General features: G+C 46.7%; 1 protein-coding gene across 5 annotated transcripts in view; it reads right to left on the bottom strand.

The window, feature by feature from the left end:
* Positions 1–14,861, bottom strand: part of LOC139579187 (supervillin-like) — a 38,804-nt gene that overhangs the window by 6,510 nt on the left and 17,433 nt on the right. For 2 of the 5 annotated variants that reach the window (XM_071407579.1, XM_071407618.1), the window contains 21 exons: positions 14,436–14,667; positions 13,383–13,912; positions 13,001–13,109; positions 8,918–8,968; positions 8,645–8,707; positions 8,382–8,456; positions 8,138–8,294; positions 7,948–8,043; positions 7,774–7,854; positions 7,397–7,598; positions 6,953–7,125; positions 6,459–6,578; positions 6,190–6,326; positions 5,779–5,926; positions 5,048–5,193; positions 4,580–4,755; positions 4,343–4,481; positions 3,518–3,970; positions 1,556–1,658; positions 1,231–1,438; positions 987–1,120 (listed from right to left, as the gene is read on the bottom strand). In XM_071407579.1, the coding sequence (XP_071263680.1) occupies positions 987–1,120; positions 1,231–1,438; positions 1,556–1,658; positions 3,518–3,970; positions 4,343–4,481; positions 4,580–4,755; positions 5,048–5,193; positions 5,779–5,926; positions 6,190–6,326; positions 6,459–6,578; positions 6,953–7,125; positions 7,397–7,598; positions 7,774–7,854; positions 7,948–8,043; positions 8,138–8,294; positions 8,382–8,456; positions 8,645–8,707; positions 8,918–8,968; positions 13,001–13,109; positions 13,383–13,912; positions 14,436–14,667 (3,533 nt within the window). The remainder of the gene's footprint in view (positions 1–986; positions 1,121–1,230; positions 1,439–1,555; positions 1,659–3,517; positions 3,971–4,342; positions 4,482–4,579; positions 4,756–5,047; positions 5,194–5,778; positions 5,927–6,189; positions 6,327–6,458; positions 6,579–6,952; positions 7,126–7,396; positions 7,599–7,773; positions 7,855–7,947; positions 8,044–8,137; positions 8,295–8,381; positions 8,457–8,644; positions 8,708–8,917; positions 8,969–13,000; positions 13,110–13,382; positions 13,913–14,435; positions 14,668–14,861) is intronic. The other 3 variants (XM_071407588.1, XM_071407599.1, XM_071407608.1) reach the window with 3 other exon arrangements.

Below are 14,861 nucleotides of genomic sequence, written 5' to 3'. Positions count from 1 at the left end.
GTTGTGTTATTTGTTCACTCAGGCTCCCTTTATCTAATACTAGGTTTTGGTTGAAGATCTTATAACATTCAGTATCAAAAATAGAGAAAATTAGAAAGGAGGCAAATACTTTTTCACGGCACTGTATGTGAAGGTGTGTTTTGTTCAGGTATGAACAAGAGCTGAGAGGTGTATTTTGTTCAGGTATGAACAGGAGCTGAGAGGTGTGTTTTGTTCAGGTATGAACAGGAGCTGAGAGGTGTGTTTTGTTCAGGTATGAACAGGAGCTGAGAGGTGTGTTTTGTTCAGGTATGAACAGGAGCTGAGAGGTGTGTTTTGTTCAGGTATGAACAGGAGCTGAGAGGTGTGTTTTGTTCAGGTATGAACAGGAGCTGAGAGGTGTGTTTTGTTCAGGTATGAACAGGAGCTGAGAGGTGTGTTTTGTTCAGGTATGAACAGGAGCTGAGAGGTGTGTTTTGTTCAGGTATGAACAGGAGCTGAGAGGTGTGTTTTGTTCAGGTATGAACAGGAGCTGAGAGGTGTGTTTTGTTCAGGTATGAACAGGAGCTGAGAGGTGTGTTTTGTTCAGGTATGAACAGGAGCTGAGAGGTGTGTTTTGTTCAGGTATGAACAGGAGCTGAGAGGTGTGTTTTGTTCAGGTATGAACAGGAGTTGAGAGGTGTGTTTTGTTCAGGTATGAACAGGAGCTGAGAGGTGTGTTTTGTTCAGGTATGAACAAGAGCTGAGAGGTGTGTTTTGTTCAGGTATGAACAAGAGCTGAGAGGTGTGTTTTGTTCAGGTATGAACAGGAGCTGAGAGGTGTGTTTTGTTCAGGTATGAACAGGAGTTGAGAGGTGTGTTTTGTTCAGGTATGAACAGGAGCTGAGAGGTGTGTTTTGTTCAGGTATGAACAGGAGCTGAGAGGTGTGTTTTGTTCAGGTATGAACAGGAGCTGAGAGGTGTGTTTTGTTCAGGTATGAACAGGAGCTGAGAGGTGTGTTCAGTACCTTGTAGCATGCAGTCATAGGTCTTCCTGTCCTGCTGCCCAATAGTGTTCCAGAACTCCACAGGCTCCGCCCCTTCCTCCACTTCCTGCACCTTCGAAGTGCTATCACTGCTGAGGCCCAGTTCAGGAGGGCACCTAACACACAGACAGCAGAAAGCACACATAACCACGTATTAATACTGTTTACATTCCAACGAATTAATACATACAGAAGCACAATAACACATCCATGAAGGGAGACTTACATCTGAGTGAGTCGCTCCACAGCCCTCTTGCCCGCCTCCCGGGAGCTGGCGTGGGCCTTACAGCCATGCCACAGGTAGAGCGCCCCCTGTTGACTGTTGAGCAGTATGAGAGAACCTCGGGAGCGCAGGCCGCCACAGCTACAGTCCAGCTCCAACAGACTGGCCTCCTCAGGCAGCTCCCCACGCACACAGAACAGACGCCAGACCCCTACAGGACACAGAGAGAGTGCAGTTAGGAACACACATCTATGCAGAACACATAGACACACAACCAGACACACACACCACCTAAATCAGAGGAGGTAAAGCCAAGGTAATATCCCACCTGTGTTGTTGGTGGTGTCCGCTCGGCAGCCTTTGTGGATGACCAGACCTCCCTGGAAGAGCTGAAGGAAACACGGAGGCTCCTGCCCCTGAGGCACCATCACCTTCAACAGGACAACAACAACAACACAGGTAGAAACATCAGTCAGAGAGCCTACTGTACTCAACAACCAAAGGCATCCTTCTCAGGAATAACACTGGTTAAACTCAGGCCTCTGAAATGCTAGGCAGGTTTAACCATAGACATCCTATAATTTGTATTTTTTTTAACATTTTATTTAACCTTTATTTAACCAGGTAGGCTAGTTGAGAACAAGTTCTCATTTACAACTGCGACCTGGCCAAGATAAAGCAAAGTAGTGCGACACAAACAACAACACAGAGTTACACATGGAATAAACAAGCGTACAGTCAATAACACAATAGAAAAAAATGAAAGTCTATATACAGTGTGTGCAAATGGCGTGAGGAGGTAAGGCAATAAATAGGCCATAGTAGCGAAGTAATTAGAATTTAGAAAATTAACACTGGAGTGATAGATGAGCAGATGGTGATGTGCAAGTAGAAATACTGGTGTGCAAAAGAGCAGAAAAGTATATAAAAACAATATGGGGATGAGGTAGGTAGATTGGGTGGGCTATTTACAGATGGGCTACAGCTGCAGCGATCGGTTAGCTGCTCGGATAGCTGATGTTTAAACTTACTGAGGGAAATATAAGTCTCCAGCTTCAGCGATTTTTGCAATTCGTTCCAGTCATTGGCAGCAGAGAACTGGAAGGAAAGGCAGCCAAAGGAGGTGTTGGCTTTGGGGATGACCAGTGAGATATACCTGCTGGTGCGCGTGCTAGGGTTGGGTGTTGTTGTCGTGACCAGTGAGATGAGATAAGGCGGAGCTTCACCTAGCATAAACTTATAGATGACCTGGAGCCAGTGGGTTTGGCGTCGATTATGAAGCGAGGGCCAGCCAACGAGAGCATACAGGTCGCAGTGGTGGGTGGTATATGGGGCTTTGGTGACAAAACGGATGGCACTGTGATAGACTGCATCCAGTTTGCTGAGTAGAATATTGGAAGCTATTTTGTAAATGACATCGCCGAAGTCGAGGATCGGTAGGATAGTCAGTTTTACGAGGGTATGTTTGGCAGCGTGAGTGAAGGAGGCTTTGTTGCGAAATAGGAAGCCGATTCTAGATTTAATTTTGGATTGGAGATGTTTAATATGAGTCTGGAAGGAGAGTTTACAGTCTAGCCAGATACCTAGGTATTTGTAGTTGTCCACATATTCTAAGTCAAAACCGCCCAGAGTAGTGATGCTAGATGGGCGGGCGGGTGCGGGCAGCGATCAGTTGAAGAACATGCATTTGGTTTTACTAGCATTTAAGAGCAGTTGGAGGCCACGGGAGGAGTGTTGTATGGTATTGAAGTTCATTTCGAGGTTTGTTAACACAGTGCCCAAAGAAGGGCCAGATGTATACAGAACGGTGTTGTCTGCGTAGAGGTGGATAAGGGAATCACCCACAGCAAGAGCGACATCGTTGATATATACAGAGAAGAGAGTCGGCCCGAGAATTGAACCCTGTGGCACCCCCATAGAAACTGCAAGAGGTCCGGACAACAGGCCCTCCGATTTGACACACTGAACTATGTCTGAGAAGTAGTTGGTGAACCAGGCGAGGTAGTCATTTGAGAAACCAAGGCTGTTGAGTCTGCCGATAAGAATACGGTGATTGGCAGAGTCGAAAGCCTTGGCCAGGTCGATGAAGACGGCTACACAGTACTGTCTTTTATCGATGGCGGTTATGATATCGATTAGTACCTTGAGCATGGCTGAGGTACCCGTGACCAGCTCAAAAGCCAGATTGCACAGCGGAGAAGGTACGTCAATTTGCATGTTCTATATGTGATTCTATGATTTTAACTGAGGCTATGGGTGGTTTAAGATTTTAATTGGAAGAACCACCCACCTGTGTTCCCTCATGACTCCTGAGTGCAGACGCGCCTCGCCCATTGATACTGGAGTGCCGGCCCTGCCAGATGAAGACAGCAGAGCACTCCCTCCCAGGCTGCCCGCTTTCATCCGCTGGGCTGAGAGTATAGGTCCAGCGGACCAGGTATGTGTCTCCTTCATGCAGCTGCCCTGGGCTCTCCAGCTGGGCCTCGCTGTCCTCAAACTCCTGAATGTGCCAGGTATCCACGGCAACAGTGCTCAGCTCCACCTGCCGCCCGTCCTCCAGGGGTAAGACCCCATGCCCCCTTTGAACGTCCACCCCCTCCAGGACTGTGGGGACCACCCCGTCCCCTGACAGCACCACCCCCTGCCCTGCCACCAGCGCCTTGGCATCACACGCACACAGAGACACACACTCTATCTGCTGCTGGGACAGGGGACTCTGCTGGGGCCACACTGGCATGGCAGTCTGCACAGAGAGACACAGTAGAGAGAGGAAGGGCGAGGAGAAATACAGTCAAAGAAGAACAGGCATCTTTCTCACAGTCACTCTGAATCTGTACAGGATGGGTCCTATTTGGCTTTGAGTCATGTGTTTTGCACATTGACTCGGGACCGGTATCCCCTGTATATAGCCTCATTATTTGTATTTTATTGTTGCTTATAAAAACATTTTTTTTTTAACTTTAGTTTATTTAGTAAATATTTTCTTAACTCCTATTTTTCTTCAAACGTTATGTTGGTTAAGTGCTTGTAAGTAAGCATTTCACGGTAAGGTCTACAGCTGTTGTATTTAGGGCATGTGACAAATACAATTTGATTTAATCTTTCTCTAACTAACCTGCGCCTCCTCTACCACCATTGCAGCGGTCTCCTCCTTATCTGCAGCCCAGTCCAGAAACTTTTCCCTGAAGAGGGCTGTCTCCTTGTGCTCAGAGACACAGCCAAACAGGGCCCAGTTGGGCCGTCTTTCACCTTGCCTGTACACAAATCACACACATAGTGTATCAATGAACACAACAGTATGTATTTAAATTAGGTATTTTACTATGTAAGCGCCTGTGTGGTGTGTACCTACGGCTGTATGCTGGGGTTGCAGTGTGTGGGGTCCAGTGGGTTGACCCTACAGTTGCTATAGTCGTAGGGACCACCCCACACCTGCTGGGCCAGCTGTACAGCCACACTCCTGTCGCCAGGGGCAACATCCTTCCCATGCCACAGGTACACCTCGCTGCCAAAATCAAACACCAGGGCCTGGTAGAGAGACAGGGGAACAAACAGAGACAGAGAGAGAGACAGAGAGACAGAGAGACAGAGACAGAGAGACAGAGACAGAGAGACAGAGGCAGAGACAGAGGCAGAGAGAGAGAACCATTCAGAGATCAGATTCTATCTGTGGTGTTGAAAACCACACAAGAGTTGACAGATGGCATTCCAGTTAATAATCTTTGTATTGAGTTAAAACTCATTGATTGATATGTATCACCAAGGCAGCAACGGCTGAGAAGCCACAGAAACACACAGGGGGATCCAGGGAGGGACTGACCTCAGTGGATCCCAGTAGGGAGACAGTAGGGATGGCTGCCCAGGCCTGCTCATGAGGCACCAGTCTGTTCTCCACCAGCCTGTACAAACAGTTAGACTCCACCACCCCACTCTCATACAGCTCATCCTCTTCTGGGGCTCCCGCCCCTACAGGGAACACACACATATACAATCACACATACAGTACACAAATACAGATGCAAATGGTCACTTACTGGTTGCTTGCATACTTACGTTCTTGGTTTCTTACTTACTGACTGACTGACTTACTTGGTTTCCTTACTGACTGACTGACTTACTTAATTACTTCGTTTACTGACTGTTTGACTAACTTTGTTTACTGACTGACTGACTTACTTAATTACTTAGTTTACTGACTGACTGACTTAGCTTACTGACTGACTGACTTAGTTTACTGACTGACTGACTTAGCTTACTGACTGACTGACTTAGCTTACTGACTGACTGACTTAGTTTACTGACTGACTGACTGACTGACTTAGTTTACTGACTGACTGACTGACTGACTGACTTAGTTTACTGACTGACTGACTTAGCTTACTGACTGACTGACTTAGTTTACTGACTGACTGACTGACTTAGTTTTCTGACTGACTTACCTAAAAGGGTGTTCTGGTTGTTTTAATAGGATTTTCACATAGTTTGTGCAGTTCTTATGGTTTTGTCTACTGAGTGAGTGACAGAGTGGTTGGTGACTAGTTCTAGTCTGACCTCTGTATTGTGTCTTTCCTCCCAGAAGGTTCCAGAAGTCAGAGGCCAGGCTGTTGTCAGTATTGATCCCCTCCTCCAGGTGGATGACCCCACAGGCCAGGCAGCCCAGGTCCCCCTGTGTCTGGATCAACGATGCCAGCTCTGACGCCTGGACAGAGACAGCAGAAGACAAGCAAACATCATCACCAGTTACAACTGACATGAAATCAGTGGTTTCACATTGTGTTTAACTGCAGAATGTTAAATGTACTTCAATGGTATTATTCAAAAGTCATATATAGTTTGAATTACAGATGAATAAGACGCTCAACAGGAATCCCTCATGAACAATACAAGCCAGGGATCTAGTTAGTGGCTAGAGAGTAGCCAGTCAGTATGTGATACAATGTGTGTGTCGTGTGGAAGTCGTACCTTGGCTTTCTCTGTGGTGTTGGCGAACTCTCCGCTCCAGAGGATGCAGTGAGTGGGTGTGACCAGCAGGAAGCAGTCTCCACTGTTCAGAGACCTGGCTGTGGGCTCCACCAGACGCACTTGCACATGATGCCAACCTGGCACCGTAGGAGACACACACACACACACACACACATGTTGAATAGAGAGTTTGTATCCACACACGCATGCACACATACACACTCATAAACGCAATCATATGCACGCACACACACACAATCTGTACTGACCTTTGATGTGAATGAGCATGAGGTTGCTGATGGGCAGGTTGTTGCTGTTCCTCACTGATTCTGTGGAAGTGACATCACGCAGGTGGACGTTACTGAAGTCCTCTGTACTGGCCAGACCTGCTACAGTTCAGGACAGACATGGGACAAAGAGATCAGAAAGTCGTAAACAGTATATAAGAAGATTGATGAAAGAAAAGAGAGAGAAAGAAAGAAAGAAAGAAAGAAAGAAAGAGAGAGAGAGAGAGAGAGAGAGAGAGAGAGAGAGAGAGAGAGAGAGAGAGAGAGAGAGAGAGAGAGAGAGAGAGAGAGAGAGAGAGAGAGAGAGAGAGAGAGAGAGAGAGAGAGAGAGAGAGAGAGAGAGAGAGAGAGAGAGAGAGAGAGAAAAATACTGAGATAGCGAGAGAGAGAGAAAAATATATACGGAAGAGAGAGGGAGCAAGAGAGAGGGAGCAAGAGAGAGAGATATCTCTCTGGTATATGTTAACATCACTCACTCTTCTCCGCTTGTGTCCTGTTAGTGTTCACGGTAGCCATGGTGACTCTCTCTCCCATGAAGTCCTGTCTGATGTCATCGCGGGCCGCCAGAGCACGCAGAGGGTTCCGGGAGCCCTTGGTCCTACGGGACGGACGCACCGACCGCCTGTGCTGCGCTACTTCTGATGTCAGCCTGCACACACACACACACACACACACACACACACACACACACACACACACACACACACACACACACACACACACACACACACACACACACACACACACACACACACACACACACACACACACACACACACAAAGAGGCATTAAGACACAAACACAGGCAATGAACACACTCATACAATTAGATAGAAGTGTACATGTAAACACATACACACAACCACACAACCCCCCCCCCCCACACACACACACATGCACACACACACAAACAAACTCACATGGGTGTGTTGGTCTGGCAGAGGGCACTTAGGTCCTGTTCTGGGTCCGTTCCAGTGGCAGCTCCAGCCCCAGCAGGGAGGGCAGAGGGTGAGTGGGGAGACACCTCCCTGTAGAAACCACCACACGTCTCCTGGTCATCAGGGGTCATGACCTCCTTCACCCCCACTGAGGTCACCTCCAGGGGCGTGTCCTGGGGAGCGGCTGGGGGAGGAGAGGGGGACAACATGAGAGAAGTTACAGGTATTCTACTTCATTAGGATACTCAAAGCATCACTGAGAAAAACACAGGAAGTGAGACAATAGACACTAGTGGATAGACTTCCTCTCTTAATCTGAGGTTTGGACAAATCATCCTAAAATAGATAATAAGACGTACTATTCAGCCTGTCCACAATGGAATCCAGTTTGTCCAGCTTTGTGTCCTCTTCCACCTCCATCCCAGGGTGACTGGAGATCTCTGTTGAGAGGAGAACCAGAGGTCAGGGATAGGATCTACAATCACAAACCAGACACAAACATCTTTTCTCTTTTGTGGATGGGGTATGTTCACCTTCATATGGGCATGCTGTTGCTGTGGCTCCTGTGGAGGGTCTCTTAGTGTGAGATGGAGGGGTCTCGTCTATGTCTGATACAGGGGTCGCCAAACCTGCAATGGGACAATCCCACACAGGTCTGAGTGAGGGAAAGAGAGAGAGAACGAGAGAAAGAGACAGAGAAAAGGAGAAAGAGGGAAACCTCACCTCTTTTCGCCATGCGTCCGGCCACAGTGTACTGGGCTGAGTCGTTGGCGGCTCCTCTCCCTCTGGTCTTCCACTGCTCCTCACTCTCCTGTAGGGTTCTCATGCGCTCAGCCACCGACGCCTGTGGCAGCTCCTCCGCTTCTACTGGTCTAGTCTGCTGCATGGGCAGAGACCGGGATCAGATACCATACAGTAACACCTACCAGTATGTGTGTGTGTTTTTTTTTGTGTGTATATGTGTCACCTTCTGTCTCCATTGGGGCTGAGAGCGGACCTGGGTAGGAGAGGAGACCTCCTGGGCCTCATAGGAAGAGCTGGTCTGAGGAGGGAGAGAAAACAGGATATATGAAGGGGAACTACGTCAACATGTTTCACTGCAGTATCAACACAACTCAAATCACAGCACTCAAACAAGTACATTTAAGTAGGACTATTGAGGGCAATGGCGTACAATGGACACACTTCACACTCCCACACCTGAACGGGTGCTTGCACACACACACTCACCTGATTGTAGCACATGACATATTGAGGTGTACTGTTAGAATAGACAGAGGAAAAGACAGGAACCTGAGAGGAGGGGAGGAGGGGAGGAGGATAAAGGAATAAGCCCCGGATTGGGTAGAACAGAATAGAATAGATTTGATATGACTTGAACTAGCAGCATAGTCAACAAACCAGGGTAATAAGTTAGGTTCAAATAACTAAACACAGAGGTTGGTAAGCAATAGGGTGCACTATGTAGGGAATCGGGTGCCACAGAGCCAGCACTCCGCTTACCCAGCACTGAGGGTTGACGACTGGTGCATCATGGGAGATCTCATTGTCTTCCTACAGGAGCAGAGAGGGGGTGTGGTCAGCAAAGCCAAGAAAAAAAGAGTGTGAGAGGAGCGAGCAGGTGAAAGGGGATGGCAAACAGGAGAAAGAGAGGGTGAAGAGTGATGAGAAAATGTATGGAGAGCTCTCTCACACACACACACACACACACACACACACACACACACACACACACACACACACACACACACACACACACACACACACACATACACACACACACAACCCAGAGAACTGTCAACACTGTCCAGCTAAGGGGGCCTAATGGGGTCAAGAGGGTGTTCATGGAAGCCTCTCAGTCTATCTGTTATCATTCCATGTCATTCAGAGCCATTCAGCCCATTCCTGGGCATTAGCACCCGTAGAAGCTGCACCCATATCTAAGTAAAGCAAGGTAGCTCTCAGTGATTGAATACATAGTAAGGTATAGGGCTGGTGTAGAGGTGCTACGATATTAAACACATACCATAGTAAGGTATAGGGCTGGTGTAGAGGTGCTATGATATTAAACACATACCATAGTAAGGTATAGGGCTGGTGTAGAGGTGCTACGATATTAAACACATACCATAGTAAGGTATAGGGCTGGTGTAGAGGTGCTATGATATTAAACACATACCATAGTAAGATATAGGGCTGGTGTAGAGGTGCTACGATATTAAACACATACCATAGTAAGATATAGGGCTGGTGTAGAGGTGCTATGATGTTAAACACATACCATAGTAAGATATAGGGCTGGTGTAGAGGTGCTATGATGTTAAACACATACCATAGTAAGATATAGGGCTGGTGTAGAGGTGCTATGATATTAAACACATACCATAGTAAGATATAGGGCTGGTGTAGAGGTGCTATGATATTAAACACAAACCATAGTAAGATATAGGGCTGGTGTAGAGGTGCTATGATATTAAACACAAACCATAGTACGATATGAGGCTGGTGTAGAGGTGCTATGATATTAAACACAAACCATAGTACGATATGAGGCTGGTGTAGAGGTGCTATGATATTAAACACATACCATAGTAAGGTATAGGGCTGGTGTAGAGGTGCTATGATATTAAACACAAACCATAGTAAGATATAGGGCTGGTGTAGAGGTGCTATGATGTTAAACACATACCATAGTAAGATATAGGGCTGGTGTAGAGGTGCTATGATGTTAAACACATACCATAGTAAGATATAGGGCTGGTGTAGAGGTGCTATGATATTAAACACATACCATAGTAAAGTATGGGGCTGGTGTAGAGGTGCTATGATATTAAACACAAACCATAGTAAGATATAGGGCTGGTGTAGAGGTGCTATGATATTAAACACATACCATAGTAAGGTATAGGGCTGGTGTAGAGGTGCTATGATATTAAACACAAACCATAGTAAGATATAGGGCTGGTGTAGAGGTGCTATGATATTAAACACATACCATAGTAAGGTATAGGGCTGGTGTAGAGGTGCTATGATATTAAACACAAACCATAGTACGATATGAGGCTGGTGTAGAGGTGCTATGATATTAAACACATACCATAGTAAGGTATAGGGCTGGTGTAGAGGTGCTATGATATTAAACACAAACCATAGTAAGATATAGGGCTGGTGTAGAGGTGCTATGATATTAAACACATACCATAGTAAGGTATAGGGCTGGTGTAGAGGTGCTACGATATTAAACACATACCATAGTAAGGTATAGGGCTGGTGTAGAGGTGCTATGATATTAAACACATACCATAGTAAGGTATAGGGCTGGTGTAGAGGTGCTATGATATTAAACACATACCATAGTAAGGTATAGGGCTGGTGTAGAGGTGCTATGATATTAAACACATACCATAGTAAGGTATAGGGCTGGTGTAGAGGTGCTATGATATTAAACACATACCATAGTAAGGTATAGGGCTGGTGTAGAGGTGCTATGATATTAAACACATACCATAGTAAGATATAGGGCTGGTGTAGAGGTGCTATGATATTAAACACAAACCATAGTAAGATATAGGGCTGGTGTAGAGGTGCTATGATATTAAACACATACCATAGTAAGATATAGGGCTGGTGTAGAGGTGCTATGATATTAAACACAAACCATAGTAAGATATAGGGCTGGTGTAGAGGTGCTATGATATTAAACACAAACCATAGTACGATATGAGGCTGGTGTAGAGGTGCTATGATATTAAACACAAACCATAGTAAGATATAGGGCTGGTGTAGAGGTGCTATGATATTAAACACATACCATAGTAAGGTATAGGGCTGGTGTAGAGGTGCTATGATATTAAACACATACCATAGTAAGGTATAGGGCTGGTGTAGAGGTGCTATGATATTAAACACATACCATAGTAAGGTATAGGGCTGGTGTAGAGGTGCTATGATATTAAACACATACCATAGTAAGATATAGGGCTGGTGTAGAGGTGCTATGGTATTAAACACAAACCATAGTAAGATATAGGGCTGGTGTAGAGGTGCTATGATATTAAACACATACCATAGTAAGATATAGGGCTGGTGTAGAGGTGCTATGATATTAAACACATACCATAGTAAGGTATAGGGCTGGTGTAGAGGTGCTATGATATTAAACACAAACCATAGTAAGATATAGGGCTGGTGTAGAGGTGCTATGATATTAAACACAAACCATAGTACGATATGAGGCTGGTGTAGAGGTGCTATGATATTAAACACAAACCATAGTAAGATATAGGGCTGGTGTAGAGGTGCTATGATATTAAACACAAACCATAGTAAGATATAGGGCTGGTGTAGAGGTGCTATGATATTAAACACAAACCATAGTACGATATGAGGCTGGTGTAGAGGTGCTATGATATTAAACACAAACCATAGTAAGATATAGGGCTGGTGTAGAGGTGCTATGATATTAAACACAAACCATAGTACGATATGAGGCTGGTGTAGAGGTGCTATGATATTAAACACATACCATAGTAAGATATAGGGCTGGTGTAGAGGTGCTATGATATTAAACACAAACCATAGTAAGATATAGGGCTGGTGTAGAGGTGCTATGATATTAAACACAAACCATAGTACGATATGAGGCTGGTGTAGAGGTGCTATGATATTAAACACAAACCATAGTAAGATATAGGGCTGGTGTAGAGGTGCTATGATATTAAACACATACCATAGTAAGATGTGGGGCTGGTGTAGAGGTGCTATGATATTATGATGCTCTTTTGGTTTCAGTGGAATGGCAAAACTTTAACAAACTCTCATATTAAGCACTCTGCTTTCTGAACCAGCCTACACAACATATCTGTTCTACCTTCAAGAACAGAAAGGACAGCTAACTAACTCCTCCTACCTGGCCACGCACTCCACACCTTTTAACTTTTTCACCTTATTCTAAATAAATATACTATTTTGATATAATTTCTGGGCAGTGTGTGGACAGCATTCCCTCTTTTACAATGCATCCCAAATCCAGGCCATCTCCCCTGTGATCTATCCCCCTGGTGACCCTCATCCTCCCCTCTTTCCCTGACTGACAGGTTACACTAAACCCACTGGTTCCAGACAGCCACCCCGAGGATTAGAGATTACAAGTGGAAGCCAGGGCCTTTTCTCTGGGCTGGGCTGGTGTGGAGTGTTACAGTGGGGCCAAGCCATAGTATCACAGACCCTGGGGACTAGGGATTGTCTGGGAGCCTCCTGTGGATCTATCTATCTATCTGACTGAGAATGATATGTCCACAGCTGTCCGCTGCTCTGCTTTCCAGGCTAAGACTGGATTTGCCCCACTGTAATTCTGAACCAACATATTCAAGATGCTAAACACAAGTGCAGACCCAAATCAACTATAAACAGCCAACCAACTGGCTCCGAAACACACGAGCTCAGTCCGTGTGAGATTCCCAATGCAAAACAGTGATGTCAGCATCTATCCACTGCCCACCATTCCCAGTAGCTGCCTGCTCTGACTGAGGTGTGTCTGTGTGTTTAGACTAAAGCGAGGTCCAGTAAGATGGCCGCTTGTCTTACCTTCCTCTGGTCCGCCAAGGTCACCTGGACGTGTTGTCTGGGAGGAGTGTCTCTTCTCACCCTGCCCCCCCTCTCCTCCTCTTCCTCCTCCCTGGAAGCATCTGACAGCCTGCACAGAGGCAGAGGGGAGGTCTAAAAAATAGCCATGCAAATCTCTCTCTCGTGCTCATGCTTGCTCGCACACATGCTCACAATCACACACACACACACACATACACACCTAAAAACACAAAGACAAACCTTCCATGACACTCAGCAATAGAGATCCCTCCTGTAGCACACAAATGTCAATACACGCTCAGGGTCGCAACGTTCCCTCAACTTTCACACACTGACACATCATTTAAAAGGCCTGCATGTTGGCTCTGTGTTAGTTGTGTACCTGTCTCTCCCAGAGGTGTTCCCAGGGGGGTCCATCTGCTTTCTCTGTTCAGCCAGGGAAGGCCTCTCCTCCTGGGGGTGACTGGCTGGGCCACACACGGCCACCGTCTCCCTCCTGTTCCTGTTCCTCTGTCTCCAGGGGGCAGAGGAGGCTGGTCTCTCTCTACAAGGCACTGGTACATTATCATGTCTTTCTGCCCTCCTCTCCTCCACCTCGTTGCCCCTCTCCCCTCCTCCGTTCTGGTCCTGCTGTCTGTTCTCCCACATAGTGTCTCTGTCTCGGTCCCATACTGGTCCTCCAGAGGCGCTCTTCCTCAGGATGCCTCTGATCTCTCCTGGCTCAGAGTCCCTGCGCTGCTGCAGGCCCTGCTGGGACGGGTCAGGTCCTGTGGTAGGCTCCACGTCGGCCCCGGGTCGAGGCTGGGCCTGACGCACCTCGCTGGGCCTCAGATTGATGGACTGCTCCTGCTGCCGGTCGGAGAGGGTGGGGGACAGGCGCAGCGGGGGCAGTTGGATGGGGCCTTTCTGGAGCTGAGGGAGGACAAAGCGAAGAGAATACTGTCAGAGACATGGAGATTATAGATTCTACTCATCACAATAGTGTAAATTAGTATGAAAACTATAAGAAGAAGAGGTTACTACATATTTCTGAGTCATCAATTTGGACCTGTCTAATTTTAGTGTGATTGAATTGGACGCGAGTGTAGTGTTACCCTCTGGACAGTGTTATGGTCGATATTGGCTTGATACTGATCAAATAAAACCATTGATCAATCCAGTGCTCATAACAGTTAGAAGCACAGTGTGACATTCAATTCGGTGTACACATACACTTACTCACTCCCTCATGTTCACGTCAACATCCAGTATACACACACACAAACACACACACATACACACACACACACTCACTCACACTCGCACTCATACACACACTCACCTGTGTCACAATTCACATTTCTCAGTTAAAGAATGACACACACGCAATTGCCAATCATCTCTAATATTCCCTCTTCCATTCCTCTGAGGATGTCTTGGTCCCACTCCCACTCACCAGGCTGACCTCCTCCACGGTGATGGGCTGTGTGCGGTAGCGTGCCCCCTTCTGCCTGCGTCTCTCTGGGGGGGCATCAGGAGAGGCGTCCCCCTGGCTCCCTGGCAGGGACAGCTTGTTGAACAGAGCCAGCTTCTCACTCATAGTCAGCTTATTGTTCTCATCGTCCTCCACCGCCTCCGCCTCGGCCTGCACAGCCTGGGCCTCGCCTGACTCTGCTGGCTGGGGGGTGCTGCAGGGACATGGGGTAGATAGGTAGGAGACGGTGGTGAATGGAAGTCATGGATGATTAGTTAAAAGAGAGAAACAGCCCTGTTAATTCAAATGTGGATTGACAGGAACACAATGTGAGGTGTTTTTAATGCATGCAGTAAATCAGGGTTTTAGCCTTCTCTCTGACTGCTCCCTGTTCTAACTAGGGGTAGG

The sequence above is a fragment of the Salvelinus alpinus genome, chromosome 1 (assembly GCF_045679555.1).
Source record: "Salvelinus alpinus chromosome 1, SLU_Salpinus.1, whole genome shotgun sequence".
Taxonomy (NCBI): Eukaryota; Metazoa; Chordata; class Actinopteri; order Salmoniformes; family Salmonidae; genus Salvelinus; species Salvelinus alpinus.
The sequence above is the reverse complement of the archived record's forward strand: the minus strand, read 5'-3'. Positions and strand labels throughout refer to the sequence as shown.